The sequence below is a fragment of the Centruroides sculpturatus genome, unplaced genomic scaffold, assembly GCF_000671375.1.
Source record: "Centruroides sculpturatus isolate CEXI.00-Female unplaced genomic scaffold, Cexi_2.0 scaffold1102, whole genome shotgun sequence".
Taxonomy (NCBI): domain Eukaryota; kingdom Metazoa; phylum Arthropoda; class Arachnida; order Scorpiones; family Buthidae; genus Centruroides; species Centruroides sculpturatus.
The window spans coordinates 248,442-266,894 of NW_019385212.1; the positions used below are offsets into that span (position 1 = coordinate 248,442).

An 18,453-nucleotide genomic window follows, 5' to 3' on the forward strand; every position below is an offset into this window, starting at 1 on the left:
CGCGTCCCTCTAAGCTAAATAAGTTGATGTTTAATTAGTAATTAATAGGATTATTATAGCCCGATGTAATCCGATAATCATTTGGCATTAATCATAAAATAGTCTTTTGCATAGTAGACTAATTTCATTTGACTCTTTCAAAATTAAGAAATATTTTTACTGTTATTTTCTACATTGTTGACCATTTCATAATTTAAAAGACTTCGTTTGTTTTACAGAAACTGATAAGAATAATGATAACTCCATGAAAAAGGAGTGCTCACCTGAAGAAACAAGAAAAGAATCATCACTGTTGACTGATAAAGAAATGAATGAATTAGGTGCAAAATTGCTGAAGGCAGAAATGTTAGGAAATTTAGAAGAGGTTGAAAAGTTGGAATCAAAATTAGAAAGGGCTAGGAAAGCTAAAGAAGAAGCATCTTCTGGTAAAAAGAGGAAACAGGTAATATTTTAATATAATTTCTCAATTTTATTTTAGAACATTTTTAATATAAAAATATTGAATAAAAAACTTAAGGCTAAAAAATAAAGTTCAATAGACAAATGAACGTTTTTAACAGTCATAATCAGCTTTAACCTAATAAGTTTGAACAGTGAAAAAATCCGATCATATTAATGTTTTTTTTGAACATCGATATGATTGGTAATTTTGGTTTTAAAAAAATGTTCTAATTTCAATTGCTGTTTGATTTTATTAGGTTAAAACTGATTATGACTGTTCAAGATGGTGGAAAACATTAGTTTGTCTATTAAAGTACATGTTTTGCTGGATATTTTTTGTGTTAGTTTGTTAAATCAAACTTCATCCAGTTTTGCAAAGCATTTGTTTATATAATTAATTACATTTAAAAAATATTTTAATAAATTTTCTTCTGTTTATGTTATGCAAATATTCATTAATTTAAATATAAAAGTAAGATTTGGCATCACTTGCTTATTTACTTCTACAATTATTGTTAATCTGTAAATTTAACATTATTTGAAAGAATTAAGAATAAACTATTAAGTGTACGTTTTGCCGGAGTTTTACTGTCGACATGTTAATTAGTCATTAAAGTATGCATATTTTAATACCACATTAAGATGATATTTACATTTTTTTTCTGACATAGATAACATTTACCTCATTCTAATTATCTAATAGTTATAAGATTGTTATGAATAATAACAAAACTATCAGTTTTGAAATTAGTCTTTCTGATTTTTGGACATTGAAGTTGGATTTTGATAAGATAAATTTATCAATGTTAAATGACTTAATATTAGTTAATTTCTCACTTGTTACATCTACAGTTCAATATACAAGCATTCAGTTATTGTTAAAAAGAACAAGCAATTATTAATTAATTGCTAGAGTTGAGGATCTCGATTTGTCCACAATGGGCCATATTTGTTTGCCTGGTTTATGGGTTTTTGCATAGCCAAATAGCCTCGGTATGTCGGGTGATTGCATTGTAGCATTCGGGAATGCCACAATGCAATCACTGGTTCAGCAGTCATTTGTCATATTACTAAAATATTGGGACTTGTCTGGGTTATGTAATGGCTAGCTGAGTGCTGTAGTATGTGATTATTGAATGTGAGTGCTGAAGGCATCCCCAGGTAGTGCTGTATGTAACCAAGGATGGTTATATCTAACAAGGGGACCTTACAGTCTCGGAAATTCAGTTTGGGATGAGATTGCAGGTTAGTAGTATATTTGAAGGGTGTCCACCCAGAAGAATTGCAAAGCTCACTAGCCAGAAGATTTGAGAAAAAGGGGCTATAAAGTTTTAAGCTCACCTTATATACTGGTCGAGTTTACATTATGGCAACATACCTAAATGGCTGAGTCTGTAGTGAACGCGCTTGGCACGCAGGCGATCTAGGTTNGGTTTTGTTGAATTTTGTTCCTATTTGACTACTCCAGTTATCCCGTTGATATTTCTTGTCTTTCGAGCTGGTGTGTAATTTTTTACATTTTAGCTATGTCACTAAAGCATAAAAACACTTTTTTTCTGTTGGTTTTTGGTTTAGGTTGCTGCTTTTTACTTGAATAAGTTTTGAAGATTTTAGTAGAATAATGACGTTTTAACGTAAATGATTGGGATTCTCGTGCTGGCTTTAACTCAAAATTGACAATTTCGGAGTTAAGTCGCTAACAGGCAATAAGATAGTTTGAGTAAATTCTCTATGTTGTGACTCCTTGTGGAATGAATCTGCAAAATTAACTAGATTGACACAACTTTATAACAGATCATCTTTATGATGTCTTTGTATTGACAATGAATGTTAACTATATACAGATATTGAATTTAAATACAATTAAAACTTGATATACTGTCGTTACTTGTTTGTCTGTCAGTCTGGTACTAAGTTAAATCACCTTAAGCAATAAGAATCATATATAATAATGAGATGTATACACAAGTTTAAAGTTTGAAAGCTGTTATTTGGTAATAACAATGTCATTTATAATGAAAAATTGCACATTTAGCACTTTGAAAATACTGAACGATTAATGAAAATCTGTTCGGGAGTATTTGTCGATAATTTACAATGGTGGTGCTATTAAAGAGGACATTATATTGAGATTTAACTGTAGTTAATATTCATTGTTAAATGTGTTTAATTAGTAGATACATAGTTTGAATGACACAAAACAATAAAGTAACTTATGTTAAATAAATTTATGGTAAATATTCAAACTTCATGCCTTTTAATTAAACTCTTAGTCCTGTTTAGAAAAATATATTTAGATGCTCTGCAAAAACTTTATATCCTCTAGCAACACAAATATTTGTATTCACTTACAGTGCATGTAGTTTGTTAGAAGTTGTATTCATATTTATATAACATTTATAATTCATGTCAAAACTAATTATTAATAATTTTTTAAGACTTATTATCTTCTGTACACATTTGTTATATTTCTGATATATAAAACCAAATAATGTTTAGTATGTGTATAGCCTAAATATTTACTTTTCCTATTTTGTGTTAAATATCCAAATCCATTATAAAATAAAAGAATTTTTGAAACTTTAACATAGATTTAAAATAATATATTTTGTTGTAATGATAAAAATGATGGTAACAACTTGTTTTATACTTTCACAGAATTGCTTGCTAAATTAGAATTATATAAATATGTAATATCCAGACAAGGATATGCTTAGGGTTTGTCAGAGGCATCATTTTAGAAATTACAATTGCTTGTAAAATGAAAAGATCTGAATTTTGAAATTGTATTTAGTATTTAAAATATATAAATAAGCTTTATTATTTATGTGCCAATTTTTAGGTATGTGAGAGTGGCAAAAAATTTAGAGCCAGTCTGGCACAGTAGAATCAAAAATAAATCATTTCTGGCTCAGGTTTTATGATGCAAACTCTTACAGTACACTACTTTCAAAATAAACTTCTATTGCTTATGTCCATGTGAGATAGTAAAAGAGTGTTTTTGATTTATAGTTGCAGGTAACCCCCGTATAATACGGGAGTTATGTTTCAAAAAATTTCTTTGTTATTCGAGTCCGTGTTATACGAAACAAAGAACTAATGTTTAAAAGGGGGTTAGGTTCCAAAAATTAAAAAACATGCTGTTAAATCATTATTTAAATCGGATTTATTATTCATTTTTTATGGGTAAAATACTTATTTATTATTTAAGTAAATATTTTACCAGAGGATTAGTCATTCTATATGATGATCTCAGCATGAGCATCATCAACTTGTAACAGTTTTTGAAATTGTATTTAGTATTTAAAATATATAAATAAGCTTTATTATTTATGTGCCAATTTTTAAGTATGGGAGAGTGGCAAAAAATTTAGAGCCAGTCTGGCACAGTAGAATCAAAATTAAATCATCATCATCTCTTAATAGCAGTCGCTCTGTGTCTCCGCTACAACGGGAGTGCACTGCTGTTTGTAGGCATGTAGGAACGATGGTGAAAGAAAGAAAGATGGCAGCGCCCGTACTATTGATAGTATTGAGATGGAAGAATCTATAATTTTAAAATATGAGCTTTTAGAGGCAAAAGAAGGGTTCCAATTGTAAAATTTATTTATTAAATGGATTATTTGTTGAAAGAGCATTCAAAGTAGCAACGAAAAAAATTAGAATGCTCGCGCGGAGGTATAAAAGAACGCACCCTTTATTACATTTCATGTTGAACAAGGGTTTTACCCAATTTTCAAACCGTGTTATAGTGAATACGTGCTATAAAAACACCGTGTTATACGGGGATGTGTCCCAATTGTCAAACCGTGTTAGAGTGAATCCATGCTACAGAAGTGCCGTGTTATATGGGGGTTACCTGTATTTCCATTATTTATTTTCCAGTTTGTTTCAGTTGTTTTGAATTTTGGGGGATTAAATTTGTTAAATCTTAACTGCTATCTCAACATTTTTCAACTAGAACTTTGAAATTGAAAATTAAGGATATTTGCAATGAGGCTTTTCTTGCTTTTAGGTGAATTATACAAAAGCTGTGAATCATGACCATGCATATGGAGAGGACAATTTCAGGACAGTAACAACCTAAAACTGTTTAGTATTGTCAACTACAAATGTTGCAATTCTCATTTTATCTTCATTGGACATTTTAAAGGTCAACATTATTGACTTTTAAAGAATTATTTTGTGCCATATCTATAAGTTTAAAAATACATCAACTAGTCCTTCTGTTGGTGAATTTTGATAAGCAGCAAGTGTTATTAAAAGCAGTTTTCCTTTAAGCCAATGACTTTTGTCACTGAACCTGTACTAATGAAGTCAAGGTCAAGAGAAACAATATTTTTGTGACTTTTAAGAAAGGCAGATAATGAATACCGTTATTATTTTGGATTTTTGACATAAATTAGTAGACACACAAGTTAAGCAAAATTTTATTTAAGTATGTGTAATATGCAAATCAGCAATGTATAAAAGAATATTACTAAAAATAGAAAAAGACAAATAATAAAGTTGCCTTATATTTACAGGGTGGCTAATAAATATTTTAAATTAGTTTACATATATTTAATATGACAATCTTGTCATAATATCCATCAATTGCCACTGTGTATCCAAGGACAATAAAACAAAATTAAAGACAATAAAAAATGTTTTTATTTAACAACATTCTGTTTTATAAATTATCAAAATGCATTTTGGCTTTCTATCAAAATTAAGCCCTTATCAGTTCTAAAATAATAAAATACAAATTATTTTAGTACAATCTAGGTGATAAACACACATACAAGAAGTTTATTGCAATAGTCTTAGAGAAACAACAGTTCTCTTACATTACATCAAAACCAGAATACTGCAATACATACGTGGTAAAAATGATGCTACAATAATTTACCATAAAAATTATAAATATACCTTATAAAATTCTAAAATAAACCATTTTAAACATACAAACTCTATAGTTTCTATCCAATTTATTAAAGTTATTTTTCTTGACCGAACTTATGACAAATTCATACTTTTGTTGCAGATTTCATGTATTCATTGCAGGTATGACATATGTTTGATATCACTCCAACAGTAATTTACATCCTGTGTTTTGATTAAGGAAATTTTCATTTTTTACAATTATATAATGTTCTTTAATTCTTCTTTTAATAATGTATTTTCTCTATACAATATTTTAATACTTGTTTGATAAATTTTACATTTATTATTTTCCCTAAATTCGTACCAAGGAGAAACTTTATATTTCAGCCTAATGGCAGCTTTGTATTCATTAATACGGGTTTTTAATTTTCTGGGTGAAACTAAAAGGAAATTAAAAACTGAAACAAGAACTAACATTATTGTTTATTCTGTTGTTATTTTTTAATAAAACAAATCAGCTATTTTGCCTGATGATTAATTTGTCATCAGCTAAATAACTGGCTATTTTCCTGGTTTTCTCCACACGTCTAACACCTAAATAGGAGACAATTTTCCATAGAAAGTCCTCGTGAGAGGGGTATTTTGCTTGTTGGATAATCCATGCATTGTATTTCCATATGCCATCAATTCAATCCAATCCAATCCAATCCTTTTTATACATCTATCGATATGAAATGAAAATACTACATTTTTATAATTTTTTATTTTTTCATAGTTTTTTTAATTAATATAAATTGCATATAAAAAATAAAAATATATTTAAAAAAAATACAAAAATATTCTGAATTTATTAAGTTTAATTTCTAATTTGTTTTTAGGTAATCAAAGACTGTTTTTCAGCAAAATCTTTTTGTTTAATGATTAATTTGTTCATGTTTGTTTTTGTCTTCTAAATTCTGAATTCAGACTATTTTTGTAGTTACATTGCTGATGATTGAATGTTGTTTTTACTTAATGGTAGTATTTTTAGATATTACCATTAAGAATCTTTTATTTGGAAGTTATGACTATATATATATATTAAAAACTAGGACATTGTGAGAGTTTGTCATATTATGATAAAATTGAGGCAGAGTCGGAAAGTTTTAAATAATTTTTTTATATTGGAACGTTCATCAACTCCTAACAGGTCAATACTGACCCTGTTGGCAAACCCTGCTTTAATAGGCCTATCTCTATATTGAAAATGAAGTCATAGACTTCTATTTTTTACATCTAAATAGACCGTCATTTCATTTTTGTGTTCCTCATCACAATTAATGAAAAATGGCAAAGTTTAATCAAAATTAATTAAACAGATTATGAGAATGAACACAATTCTGTAAGCCTTGTAGAAGAGGCTTTGCTAATACTCTGCCTCAATTGTTATTTTCACATGTCAACTATAGTAAACAGACTAATACAGGATCTTCCGAAACAAATGTCATCATTTTGAATTATTGTATTTATGTTAATTACTATCTGAGAACATACATTAAAACATCGGAAAACTGTCAAAGTTTTACATTTATCCATTTAATTTCTGACTGTGTGCACCTTATATCGTATGACACGCATTCAACTGATACTCAAATTTTTTCTATGCTCACTACAGAATATCCATTGGCACTCCTAGAGCAGCCAGAATTCTACAGCTCCTGCAGATCATCCATTTTGCACAGTCATGAATGATTCTGACTTTGCAAACTTCAGAAGACAAAATATTGTTAGGAAGTTGCCATTTTCATTTATGGCACTACCTAAAGGTAGGAAAGAAGACATTTGATTTAATTATTAAGTATTAATTTAATTATAATTATTAAATTTATCAAGTGATGGCACTTAATGCCTACCTCTAGGTTAAATAAGTTGACATTTAATTAGTAATTAATAGCATTATTATAGCTTGATGTAATCCAGTAATCATTTGGCATTAATCATAAAATAGTCTTTTGCATAATAGACTAATTTCATTTGAATTTTTCAAAATTAAGAAATATTTTTACTCTTATTTTCTACATTGTTGGCCATGTCATAATTTAAAAGACTTCATTTGTTTTACAGAAACTGATAAGAATAATGATAACACCATGAAAAAGGTGTGCTCACCTGAAGAAACAAGAAAAGAATCATCACTGTTGACTGATAAAGAAATGAATGAATTAGGTGCAAAATTGCTGAAGGCAGAAATGTTAGGAAATTTAGAAGAGGTTGAAAAGTTGGAATCAAAATTAGAAAGGGCTAGGAAAGCTAAAGAAGAAGCATCTTCTGGTAAAAAGAGGAAACAGGTAATATTTTAATATAATTTCTCAATTTTATTTTAGAACATTTTTAATATAAAAATATTGAATAAAAAACTTAAGGTTAAAAAATAAAGTTCAATAGACAAATGAACGTTTTTAACAGTCATAATCAGCTTTAACCTAATAAGTTTGAACAGTGAAAAAATCCGATCATATTAATGTTTTTTTTGAACATCGATATGATTGGTAATTTTGGTTTTAAAAAAATGTTCTAATTTCAATTGCTGTTTGATTTTATTAGGTTAAAACTGATTATGACTGTTCAAGATGGTGGAAAACATTACTTTGTCTATTAAAGTACATGTTTTGCTGGATATTTTTTGTGTTAGTTTGTTAAATCAAACTTCATCCAGTTTTGCAAAGCATTTGTTTATATAATTAATTACATTTAAAAAATATTTTAATAAATTTTCTTCTGTTTATGTTATGCAAATATTCATTAATTTAAATATAAAAGTAAGATTTGGCATCACTTGCTTATTTACTTCTACAATTATTGTTAATCTGTAAATTTAACATTATTTGAAAGAATTAAGAATAAACTATTAAGTGTACGTTTTGCCGGAGTTTTACTGTCGACATGTTAATTAGTCATTAAAGTATGCATATTTTAATACCACATTAAGATGATATTTACATTTTTTTTCTGACATAGATAACATTTACCTCATTCTAATTATCTAATAGTTATAAGATTGTTATGAATAATAACAAAACTATCAGTTTTGAAATTAGTCTTTCTGATTTTTGGACATTGAAGTTGGATTTTGATAAGATAAATTTATCAATGTTAAATGACTTAATATTAGTTAATTTCTCACTTGTTACATCTACAGTTCAATATACAAGCATTCAGTTATTGTTAAAAAGAACAAGCAATTATTAATTAATTGCTAGAGTTGAGGATCTCGATTTGTCCACAATGGGCCATATTTGTTTGCCTGGTTTATGGGTTTTTGCATAGCCAAATAGCCTCGGTATGTCGGGTGATTGCATTGTAGCATTCGGGAATGCCACAATGCAATCACTGGTTCAGCAGTCATTTGTCATATTACTAAAATATTGGGACTTGTCTGGGTTAAGTAATGGCTAGCTGAGTGCTGTAGTATGTGATTATTGAATGTGAGTGCTGAAGGCATCCCCAGGTAGTGCTGTATGTAACCAAGGATGGTTATATCTAACAAGGGGACCTTACAGTCTCGGAAATTCAGTTTGGGATGAGATTGCAGGTTAGTAGTATATTTGAAGGGTGTCCACCCAGAAGAATTGCAAAGCTCACTAGCCAGAAGATTTGAGAAAAAGGGGCTATAAAGTTTTAAGCTCACCTTATATACTGGTCGAGTTTACATTATGGCAACATACCTAAATGGCTGAGTCTGTAGTGAACGCGCTTGGCACGCAGGCAATCTAGGTTTGATCCTACCTTTGGCTAACTTTTTATTAAAATTGTTTTAAAAATTATAACAACTTTTAAATAAAGTTAATGACCTAAAAATATTATCAATTAAATTATAAATAATAATCAACAGCTAGGCTCTACTCTTCCATATAGAAACCAGTTCCTCAAATTTACAATGAATATTTTTAACCTTTTCACAGCTTATATTATCTTAAAATTTGTAATAACTTTTTAATGACAATAGTAATTAAAGTTTTAATATACCTCCATTAAAAATGCATTTCAAATTATTCAACTTTTTAAAAATAAAATGTTATCTTTATATTGTTAATTCACTTTTTAATTAGCTGAACAGTCATTTCATAAATAAAATAAAATTATTTCTGATTTAATTGATAATATTTTTAGGTTATTAACTTTATTTAAAAGTTATAATTTTCAAAACAATTAAAAAAAAATTAGCTGAAGATAAGACCAAACTTACATCGCACGCGTGGCAAGTGAGTTTGTTACAGACTCAGCCATTTCTCTGTGCTGCCATAGTGTAAAATCATGGTATATGAGCTGCGCTTAAAACTTTAGAGCCCTTTTTCTCGGAATCTTCTGGCTAGTGCGCTTTGCAATTCTTCTGGATGGACACCCTTGAGTTATACTATTAACATGCAAAGTCTCATCCCAAACTGAATTTCTGAGACCATAAGGTCCCCTTGTAAATTAAATACATCTGGAAGCAAGGATTGGGCAGAGGTCTGGGTATCATAACTGGCAACGAATTCTTGTAATAAGTGGGAGTTCAGTTTTTGAGTCTCTCTCCGGGCCAATTCTTTTTCCAGAATATTTTAAATTGTTTCTTTGATCAAGTTGCCAAAGATTTTTGCTTTAAGTGGTAATTATTGAGGAAAATATACAGTAATGGGTCAATTAAATGGCACTTAGAAATCCAGAATTACCATAAAATCAGCTAGTTTTGAATTTGATGGACTATAGCACAGCTGTAGTTTGCCACATGGCTGCTTTATTTTGGATTTTGTGGTATATGTGTCAGACAATGCTAGTTCCAATATATTCTTTATTTGTTTTTAATTTTTATCCTAAATATTACACTATAAATTGTATTCTATATTTTAAGAGAATTAATAATGATCAAACAGACTATGCTTCAGAAGTATTAATTTTTATCTGTTAAATATATTTTGCTTCTTAACTTTGAAGTATAATTTTCATTCCAGGTAGATACTTATGATGCTGGTGGAAAAAGAACATGTTATTTTCCTGATGATGATAAATATTCCTTAAAACAAATGGTAAATAAATATATTTTTAGGAAACTTGTTAAATACAGTAGCATTTTAAAATTTAAATGATATATTTACTTCTGTAAATCTTTCATACTATTTTAATTTTTTACTGATTATTATATAATAATTACTTTTTAATGAACCTATAAATATTTTAAAAATTTTCTAGTTTGAAAAAGAAAGGAAGACAACTATTGATGATCAAAATGCTGAATTTGCAAGATTGTTTGCTAAGGTAATTGTAATGTATGATTTTTATTATTATTTTTTTATGAAAACCATGCAAAATATATGCAATACAAACTATTACAGGAATTTATTCCATTACATCAGAGCTCTTAAAATTTTTCTATTTGTAGCCTTCTTTTACCTGAGAAAATTTTACATAACTCCTCGTATATAGGTATATAAAATAGGCATAAAAATAAAATCACTTACTGATGATAAATCATAAAACAGTTCTTTTATATACAAATTATTTTACTTTTTATTAAAGACAAAAGCAAATTTGCATTCTGATGAGATGAATGTGCATGTTTATTTTTACATACAAAAACTAAATCTTGGCTGAATAATTGATACTGTGGGATGCAAGGCATCTTCAGCATTTTGCAGAATTGACTGACTTTTAACCACAAAACAAAACTATTTATCATGCTGTGAATGTTTTATTCTAGCATTTTCAATCTTAATCAACCTTTAGGAGCTCTCTAAATAAATAGAAAGATGTGTTTATAATGGCATGTTCACATATATGCCCTGAATTAGTAATGCAGCCTGAGCCTTGGATAGTGAAGACTGTCCCCGATGTTGAACAAGCAGTAGAAGGGTTAAGCAACATAAATAAGCAGTTTTTTCCAATGGAAGACGTTTAAATTCAGGATTGACCTTAAGACGTCTACCCACATCTCAATATGGAAGTCTGGGATAGCAAAAGAGGTGTGGCAGAAAATAATGTAGTGTTAGTATGGGCAGACAAATCGAAAGATATGTTTTTCTGTTACGAGCTCATTATTATTAGCATAATGACTTATGCTAATAATAATAATGAGCTTGTAACAGAATACATCAATGAGACACAATGCACAGCATGCCATCTGCATACTGTTGACCATCTACAAGCAAAGGTCAAGAGATTTGCCACCATGACCTTAGTGAGAAAACTTAGGATGGAGAAAATAGCAGTTGCCTCTCTCTCAATACCAAGATTATTCAGATTTGCAAAAAGTGACAAACCTAGGAAAAGCATAAGACCAGTTTTAGACGTGTTGTTCATCTACAATTTTGTTGGGACACATGCTCAATAGATTTGTCAGTGCATGAATACTGCATAATGCAGTTGCTAGATCTAATCCAGAAGCTCTAGAATTTAGAGCTGAGAGATGAGTTTATTATGGTTATGGATTTCAAAACACTGTACCCCTCAATCAAGCTGGAACCACGTTTTGCCACTTGAGAAACTTTCAAATGAACAAAATCAGCAATTCAGACAGCTTGTGTATAGAAATGCTGGAGTTGGCACACCTAGCTACATATTATTTTTTATGTTCAGTGGGCTGGTTTACGAGGAGAACAGGGTGACCATGGACAATCCCATATCCAGGACCCTGTGCAAGATGATCATGAGGTCATTGGAGAGTGGAACCATACCTAAATATAGAGACAAATGTTGCTCTGTATGTGTGTTATATAGACAATGTATTATTAATGTAGAGGAAGAAACCTAATATCAGGCAATTTGTCAAAGATATTAATTCTAACCCATTTGGCTTGAAAATAGAATTGGAGTATGAAAGTGATTGTGGTGGCACTTCCTCAACATCTCGTTCACGTTAAAGGGGTCATCAAAGATATTTACAGGAGGCTGACTTACAACCCAATATTTATAACCTGAGCTACATATCCCAGTGAGCTATATGTTTGTGGCTCTTATAAAACAAACATATACACATTGCACTAACATACAGGACAGGATAAGAGAGTTAAAGTACATCAAAGCGATTGTGCTTCAAGCATAAAATGATAAAAGGAATGATCAACAAATGGAGGACAGGAGATAGGGGGACAAGAAGATACTACAAACAGGATGGATATGCAGTCGTGGAATACATGATACCCCTCTGCAATGTTTGTAGAGAAATAGGATTGTTACTAACAGGAAAACTGTATTTAAAAGTAATCACAGGTATCTTTTTAAATACAGTTAAAAGGTATATACAAAATGCTATAAATGACAAAGTGGCTATTGACCTGATGTGCACTACTGGGAATACCAGTAAAAGAAAGCAGGAAGCATAATGACTTATGCTAAACAAGAGCCACTAGACAGGATAAAATAGCATAAAGATAACATCTGGAAGGAACAGCCTTAGTGACCTATACAATAACAGATGCAGATTCTGTAGCAGTAGACTGGAATCAAACAGAAATAATCCAAAAGGTGCAGAAGAAGTGATATATTAAATATGTGGAAGCATAAGCTTAACAGAGAGGGGCAGGCAGTAAATTATAGAGAGAACGCTACGATTTCAGCTGCATGGAAAGTGTTACTTGATAAAAATCTAAAAGCAAGCTAATTAACAGCACATTAGGAAAGATAGTATTTCAATTACAGGGTAGTGATTAATTTGCTAGTATAGAGATTGTAAGTACTGAAGTAAAATTTATAAAGTATAAATTAGAAAGCACATACTAGACTTTCACATGTGAAAGTCTAGTATGTGCATTTTAAAAATTTGTCTTGTTCTAAATATAAAATATTATAAACCATTATAGAATAAGTGGTTTTGTTTTTTTTTTTTTTAAATTGTAAAATTTGGATGTCTCCTGAAGAAGGTTGATTTAGAAGACCAAATACATTAGAATAATAAATGTTTACTGCGTGATAAATGGTTGTGTATTGTGGTTAATGCTGGTGTAGTTACTGAAGGGATGACTGACATTTTGATTTTATAATTGTCGATGCTGAAAATGGCACTTCACATAATACAAAATTTTATTGTTGTCAAATTTTTTACACTTCATAGTCTAAGAAGGTTTGACCTACATAAATTTTAATGAAGTCACTTTTACATTCCGTTAATTTTGCAACGTTCATATCTTTCATGAAAATCGTGACAGCTGTCATATACATTTATTCATTGTGACGGTACAGAACTTGTGAGAAGTTTGATGATGCTGTGAACAGACTGTGCTCATCTGACCAAATCTGANTCAGCATGAGCATCATCAACTTGTAACAGTTTTTGAAAAGATTGTATTTAGTATTTAAAATATATAAATAAGCTTTATTATTTATGTGCCAATTTTTAAGTATGTGAGAGTGGCAAAAAATTTAGAGCCATTCTGGCACAGTAGAATCAAAAATAAATCATCATCATCTCTTAATAGCAGTCGCTCTGTGTCTCCGCTACAACGGGAGTGCACTGCTGTTTGTAGGCATGTAGGAACGATGGTGAAAGAAAGAAAGATGGCAGCGCCCATACTATTGATAGTATTGAGATATGGAAATCTATAATTTTAAAATATGAGCTTTTAGAGGCAAAAGAAGAGTCCCAATTGTAAAATTTAATTATTAAATGGATTATTTGTTGAAAGAGCATTCAAAGTAGCAATGAAAAAAAATTAGAATGCTCGCGCGGAGGTATAAAAGAACGCACTCTTTATTACATTTCATGTTGAACAAGGGTTTTACCCAATTTTCAAACCGTGTTATAGTGAATACGTGCTATAAAAACACCGTGTTATACGGGGATGTGTCCCAATTGTCAAACCGTGTTAGAGTGAATCCATGCTACAGAAGTGCCGTGTTATATGGGGGTTACCTGTATTTCCATTATTTATTTTCCAGTTTGTTTCAGTTGTTTTGAATTTTGGGGGATTAAATTTGTTAAATCTTAACTGCTATCTCAACATTTTTCAACTAGAACTTTGAAATTGAAAATTAAGGATATTTGCAATGAGGCTTTTCTTGCTTTTAGGTGAATTATACAAAAGCTGTGAATCATGACCATGCATATGGAGAGGACAATTTCAGGACAGTAACAACCTAAAACTGTTTAGTATTGTCAACTACAAATGTTGCAATTCTCATTTTATCTTCATTGGACATTTTAAAGGTCAACATTATTGACTTTTAAAGAATTATTTTGTGCCATATCTATAAGTTTAAAAATACATCAACTAGTCCTTCTGTTGGTGAATTTTGATAAGCAGCAAGTGTTATTAAAAGCAGTTTTCCTTTAAGCCAATGACTTTTGTCACTGAACCTGTACTAATGAAGTCAAGGTCAAGAGAAACAATGTTTTCGTGACTTTTAAGAAAGGCAGATAATGAATACCCTTATTATTTTGGATTTTTGACATAAATTAGTAGACACACAAGTTAAGCAAAATTTTATTTAAGTATGTGTAATATGCAAATCAGCAATGTATAAAAGAATATTACTAAAAATAGAAAAAGACAAATAATAAAGTTGCCTTATATTTACAGGGTGGCTAATAAATATTTTAAATTAGTTTACATATATTTAATATGACAATCTTGTCATAATATCCATCAATTGCCACTGTGTATCCAAGGACAATAAAACAAAATTAAAGACAATAAAAAATGTTTTTATTTAACAACATTCTGTTTTATAAATTATCAAAATGCATTTTGGCTTTCTATCAAAATTAAGCCCTTATCAGTTCTAAAATAATAAAATACAAATTATTTTAGTACAATCTAGGTGATAAACACACATACAAGAAGTTTATTGCAATAGTCTTAGAGAAACAACAGTTCTCTTACATTACATCAAAACCAGAATACTGCAATACATACGTGGTAAAAATGATGCTACAATAATTTACCATAAAAATTATAAATATACCTTATAAAATTCTAAAATAAACCATTTTAAACATACAAACTCTATAGTTTCTATCCGATTTATTAAAGNATAAATATTTTAAATTAGTTTACATATATTTAATATGACAATCTTGTCATAATATCCATCAATTGCCACTGTGTATCCAAGGACAATAAAACAAAATTAAAGACAATAAAAAATGTTTTTATTTAACAACATTCTGTTTTATAAATTATCAAAATGCATTTTGGCTTTCTATCAAAATTAAGCCCTTATCAGTTCTAAAATAATAAAATACAAATTATTTTAGTACAATCTAGGTGATAAACACACATACAAGAAGTTTATTGCAATAGTCTTAGAGAAACAACAGTTCTCTTACATTACATCAAAACCAGAATACTGCAATACATACGTGGTAAAAATGATGCTACAATAATTTACCATAAAAATTATAAATATACCTTATAAAATTCTAAAATAAACCATTTTAAACATACAAACTCTATAGTTTCTATCCAATTTATTAAAGTTATTTTTCTTGACCGAACTTATGACAAATTCATACTTTTGTTGCAGATTTCATGTATTCATTGCAGGTATGACATATGTTTGATATCACTCCAACAGTAATTTACATCCTGTGTTTTGATTAAGGAAATTTTCATTTTTTACAATTATATAATGTTCTTTAATTCTTCTTTTAATAATGTATTTTCTCTATACAATATTTTANTACTGGGAATACCAGTAAAAGAAAGCAGGAAGCATAATGACTTATGCTAAACAAGAGCCACTAGACAGGATAAAATAGCATAAAGATAACATCTGGAAGGAACAGCCTTAGTGACCTATACAATAACAGATGCAGATTCTGTAGCAGTAGACTGGAATCAAACAGAAATAATCCAAAAGGTGCAGAAGAAGTGATATATTAAATATGTGGAAGCATAAGCTTAACAGAGAGGGGCAGGCAGTAAATTATAGAGAGAACGCTACGATTTCAGCTGCATGGAAAGTGTTACTTGATAAAAATCTAAAAGCAAGCTAATTAACAGCACATTAGGAAAGATAGTATTTCAATTACAGGGTAGTGATTAATTTGCTAGTATAGAGATTGTAAGTACTGAAGTAAAATTTATAAAGTATAAATTAGAAAGCACATACTAGACTTTCACATGTGAAAGTCTAGTATGTGCATTTTAAAAATTTGTCTTGTTCTAAATATAAAATATTATAAACCATTATAGAATAAGTGGTTTTGTTTTTTTTTTTTTTAAATTGTAAAATTTGGATGTCTCCTGAAGAAGGTTGATTTAGAAGACCAAATACATTAGAATAATAAATGTTTACTGCGTGATAAATGGTTGTGTATTGTGGTTAATGCTGGTGTAGTTACTGAAGGGATGACTGACATTTTGATTTTATAATTGTCGATGCTGAAAATGGCACTTCACATAATACAAAATTTTATTGTTGTCAAATTTTTTACACTTCATAGTCTAAGAAGGTTTGACCTACATAAATTTTAATGAAGTCACTTTTACATTCCGTTAATTTTGCAACGTTCATATCTTTCATGAAAATCGTGACAGCTGTCATATACATTTATTCATTGTGACGGTACAGAACTTGTGAGAAGTTTGATGATGCTGTGAACAGACTGTGCTCATCTGACCAAATCTGACTTGCATTACAATATTGTCAAACTCCTCACAGTATTCTTGAATTCATTTGATCACCTGATATATGGTATATTAATACATTTGCAACTTCATGATTTATGGAAATTGGTGATACTTTTACCGGGAAAATCCAATTTTTAGTCACATCTAGAATATAGTTTAAAATTATGTTTATATTTATAAATAGCATTTTAAATCAAAAATATTGTTATTAAAATATACTATAAATTGCTTAAAATATAGTTTTTTTTAGTTGATTTACAGAAATTTAATTATTACATGTAATTCAATATACAGTAGTACACTTTCATTAATATAAAGTGATTATTGTACAAGTTTTTTCAATTATATAAAAAAGTTTTAATTAGGGGAATTATGTATAAAGAAAAGTCAAAAGGCTATTACAGGAAACACGTATTTAAAAATCTGTTTTTAAGTATAGGGTGTTCCAAAAAGAATGCTGCTGTTTTAAATAGTTGTAATTATGTTAATTATTATCCAAGAATGATGGAATGTACATTAAAATATTGAAAAATTATCCAAGATTTACATTTTCCCATTACAATTTCTCAATGTGTGCACTTTGTTACATGCATTCAATACTTATATTTTTTCTATGCTCACTATAAGAAGAATATGAATATGACTATTGTGTCACTCANAAGAGGCTTTGCTAATACTCTGCCTCAATTGTTATTTTCACATGTCAACTATAGTAAACAGACTAATACAGGATCTTCCGAAACAAATGTCATCATTTTGAATTATTGTATTTATGTTAATTACTATCTGAGAACATACATTAAAACATCAGAAAACTGTCAAAGTTTTACATTTATCCATTTAATTTCTGACTGTGTGCACCTTATATCGTATGACACGCATACGACTGATACTCAAATTTTTTCTATGCTCACTACAGAATATCCATTGGCACTCCTAGAGCAGCCAGAATTCTACAGCTCCTGCAGATCATCCATTTTGCACAGTCATGAATGATTCTGACTTTGCAAACTTCAGAAGACAAAATATTGTTAGGAAGTTGCCATTTTCATTTATGGCACTACCTAAAGGTAGGAAAGAAGACATTTGATTTAATTATTAAGTATTAATTTAATTATAATTATTAAATTTATCAAGTGATGGCACTTAATGCCTACCTCTAGGTTAAATAAGTTGACATTTAATTAGTAATTAATAGCATTATTATAGCTTGATGTAATCCAGTAATCATTTGGCATTAATCATAAAATAGTCTTTTGCATAATAGACTAATTTCATTTGAATTTTTCAAAATTAAGAAATATTTTTACTCTTATTTTCTACATTGTTGGCCATGTCATAATTTAAAAGACTTCATTTGTTTTACAGAAACTGATAAGAATAATGATAACACCATGAAAAAGGTGTGCTCACCTGAAGAAACAAGAAAAGAATCATCACTGTTGACTGATAAAGAAATGAATGAATTAGGTGCAAAATTGCTGAAGGCAGAAATGTTAGGAAATTTAGAAGAGGTTGAAAAGTTGGAATCAAAATTGGAAGGGGCTAGGAAAGCATCCTC

General features: G+C 29.4%; 2 protein-coding genes across 2 annotated transcripts in view; both read left to right on the forward strand.

Moving 5' to 3' along the window:
- Positions 1–6,463: 6,463 nt before the first annotated feature.
- LOC111636211 (CWF19-like protein 2) lies at positions 6,464–11,136 on the forward strand. Its single transcript, XM_023381419.1, has 4 exons — positions 6,464–7,112; positions 7,411–7,634; positions 10,278–10,352; positions 10,516–11,136. Exons 1-4 carry the CDS (start codon positions 7,031–7,033, stop codon positions 10,747–10,749), a joined length of 615 nt encoding a protein of 204 aa, XP_023237187.1. The 5' UTR covers positions 6,464–7,030; the 3' UTR covers positions 10,750–11,136.
- A 6,587-nt stretch (positions 11,137–17,723) lies between these two features.
- The window catches only part of LOC111636208 (CWF19-like protein 2), a 4,254-nt gene continuing 3,524 nt past the window's right edge, over positions 17,724–18,453 (forward strand). The window contains exons 1-2 of the mRNA XM_023381411.1: positions 17,724–17,962; positions 18,261–18,445. Coding sequence (XP_023237179.1) covers positions 17,881–17,962; positions 18,261–18,445 — 267 coding nt within the window. The 5' untranslated portion in view covers positions 17,724–17,880. The remainder of the gene's footprint in view (positions 17,963–18,260; positions 18,446–18,453) is intronic.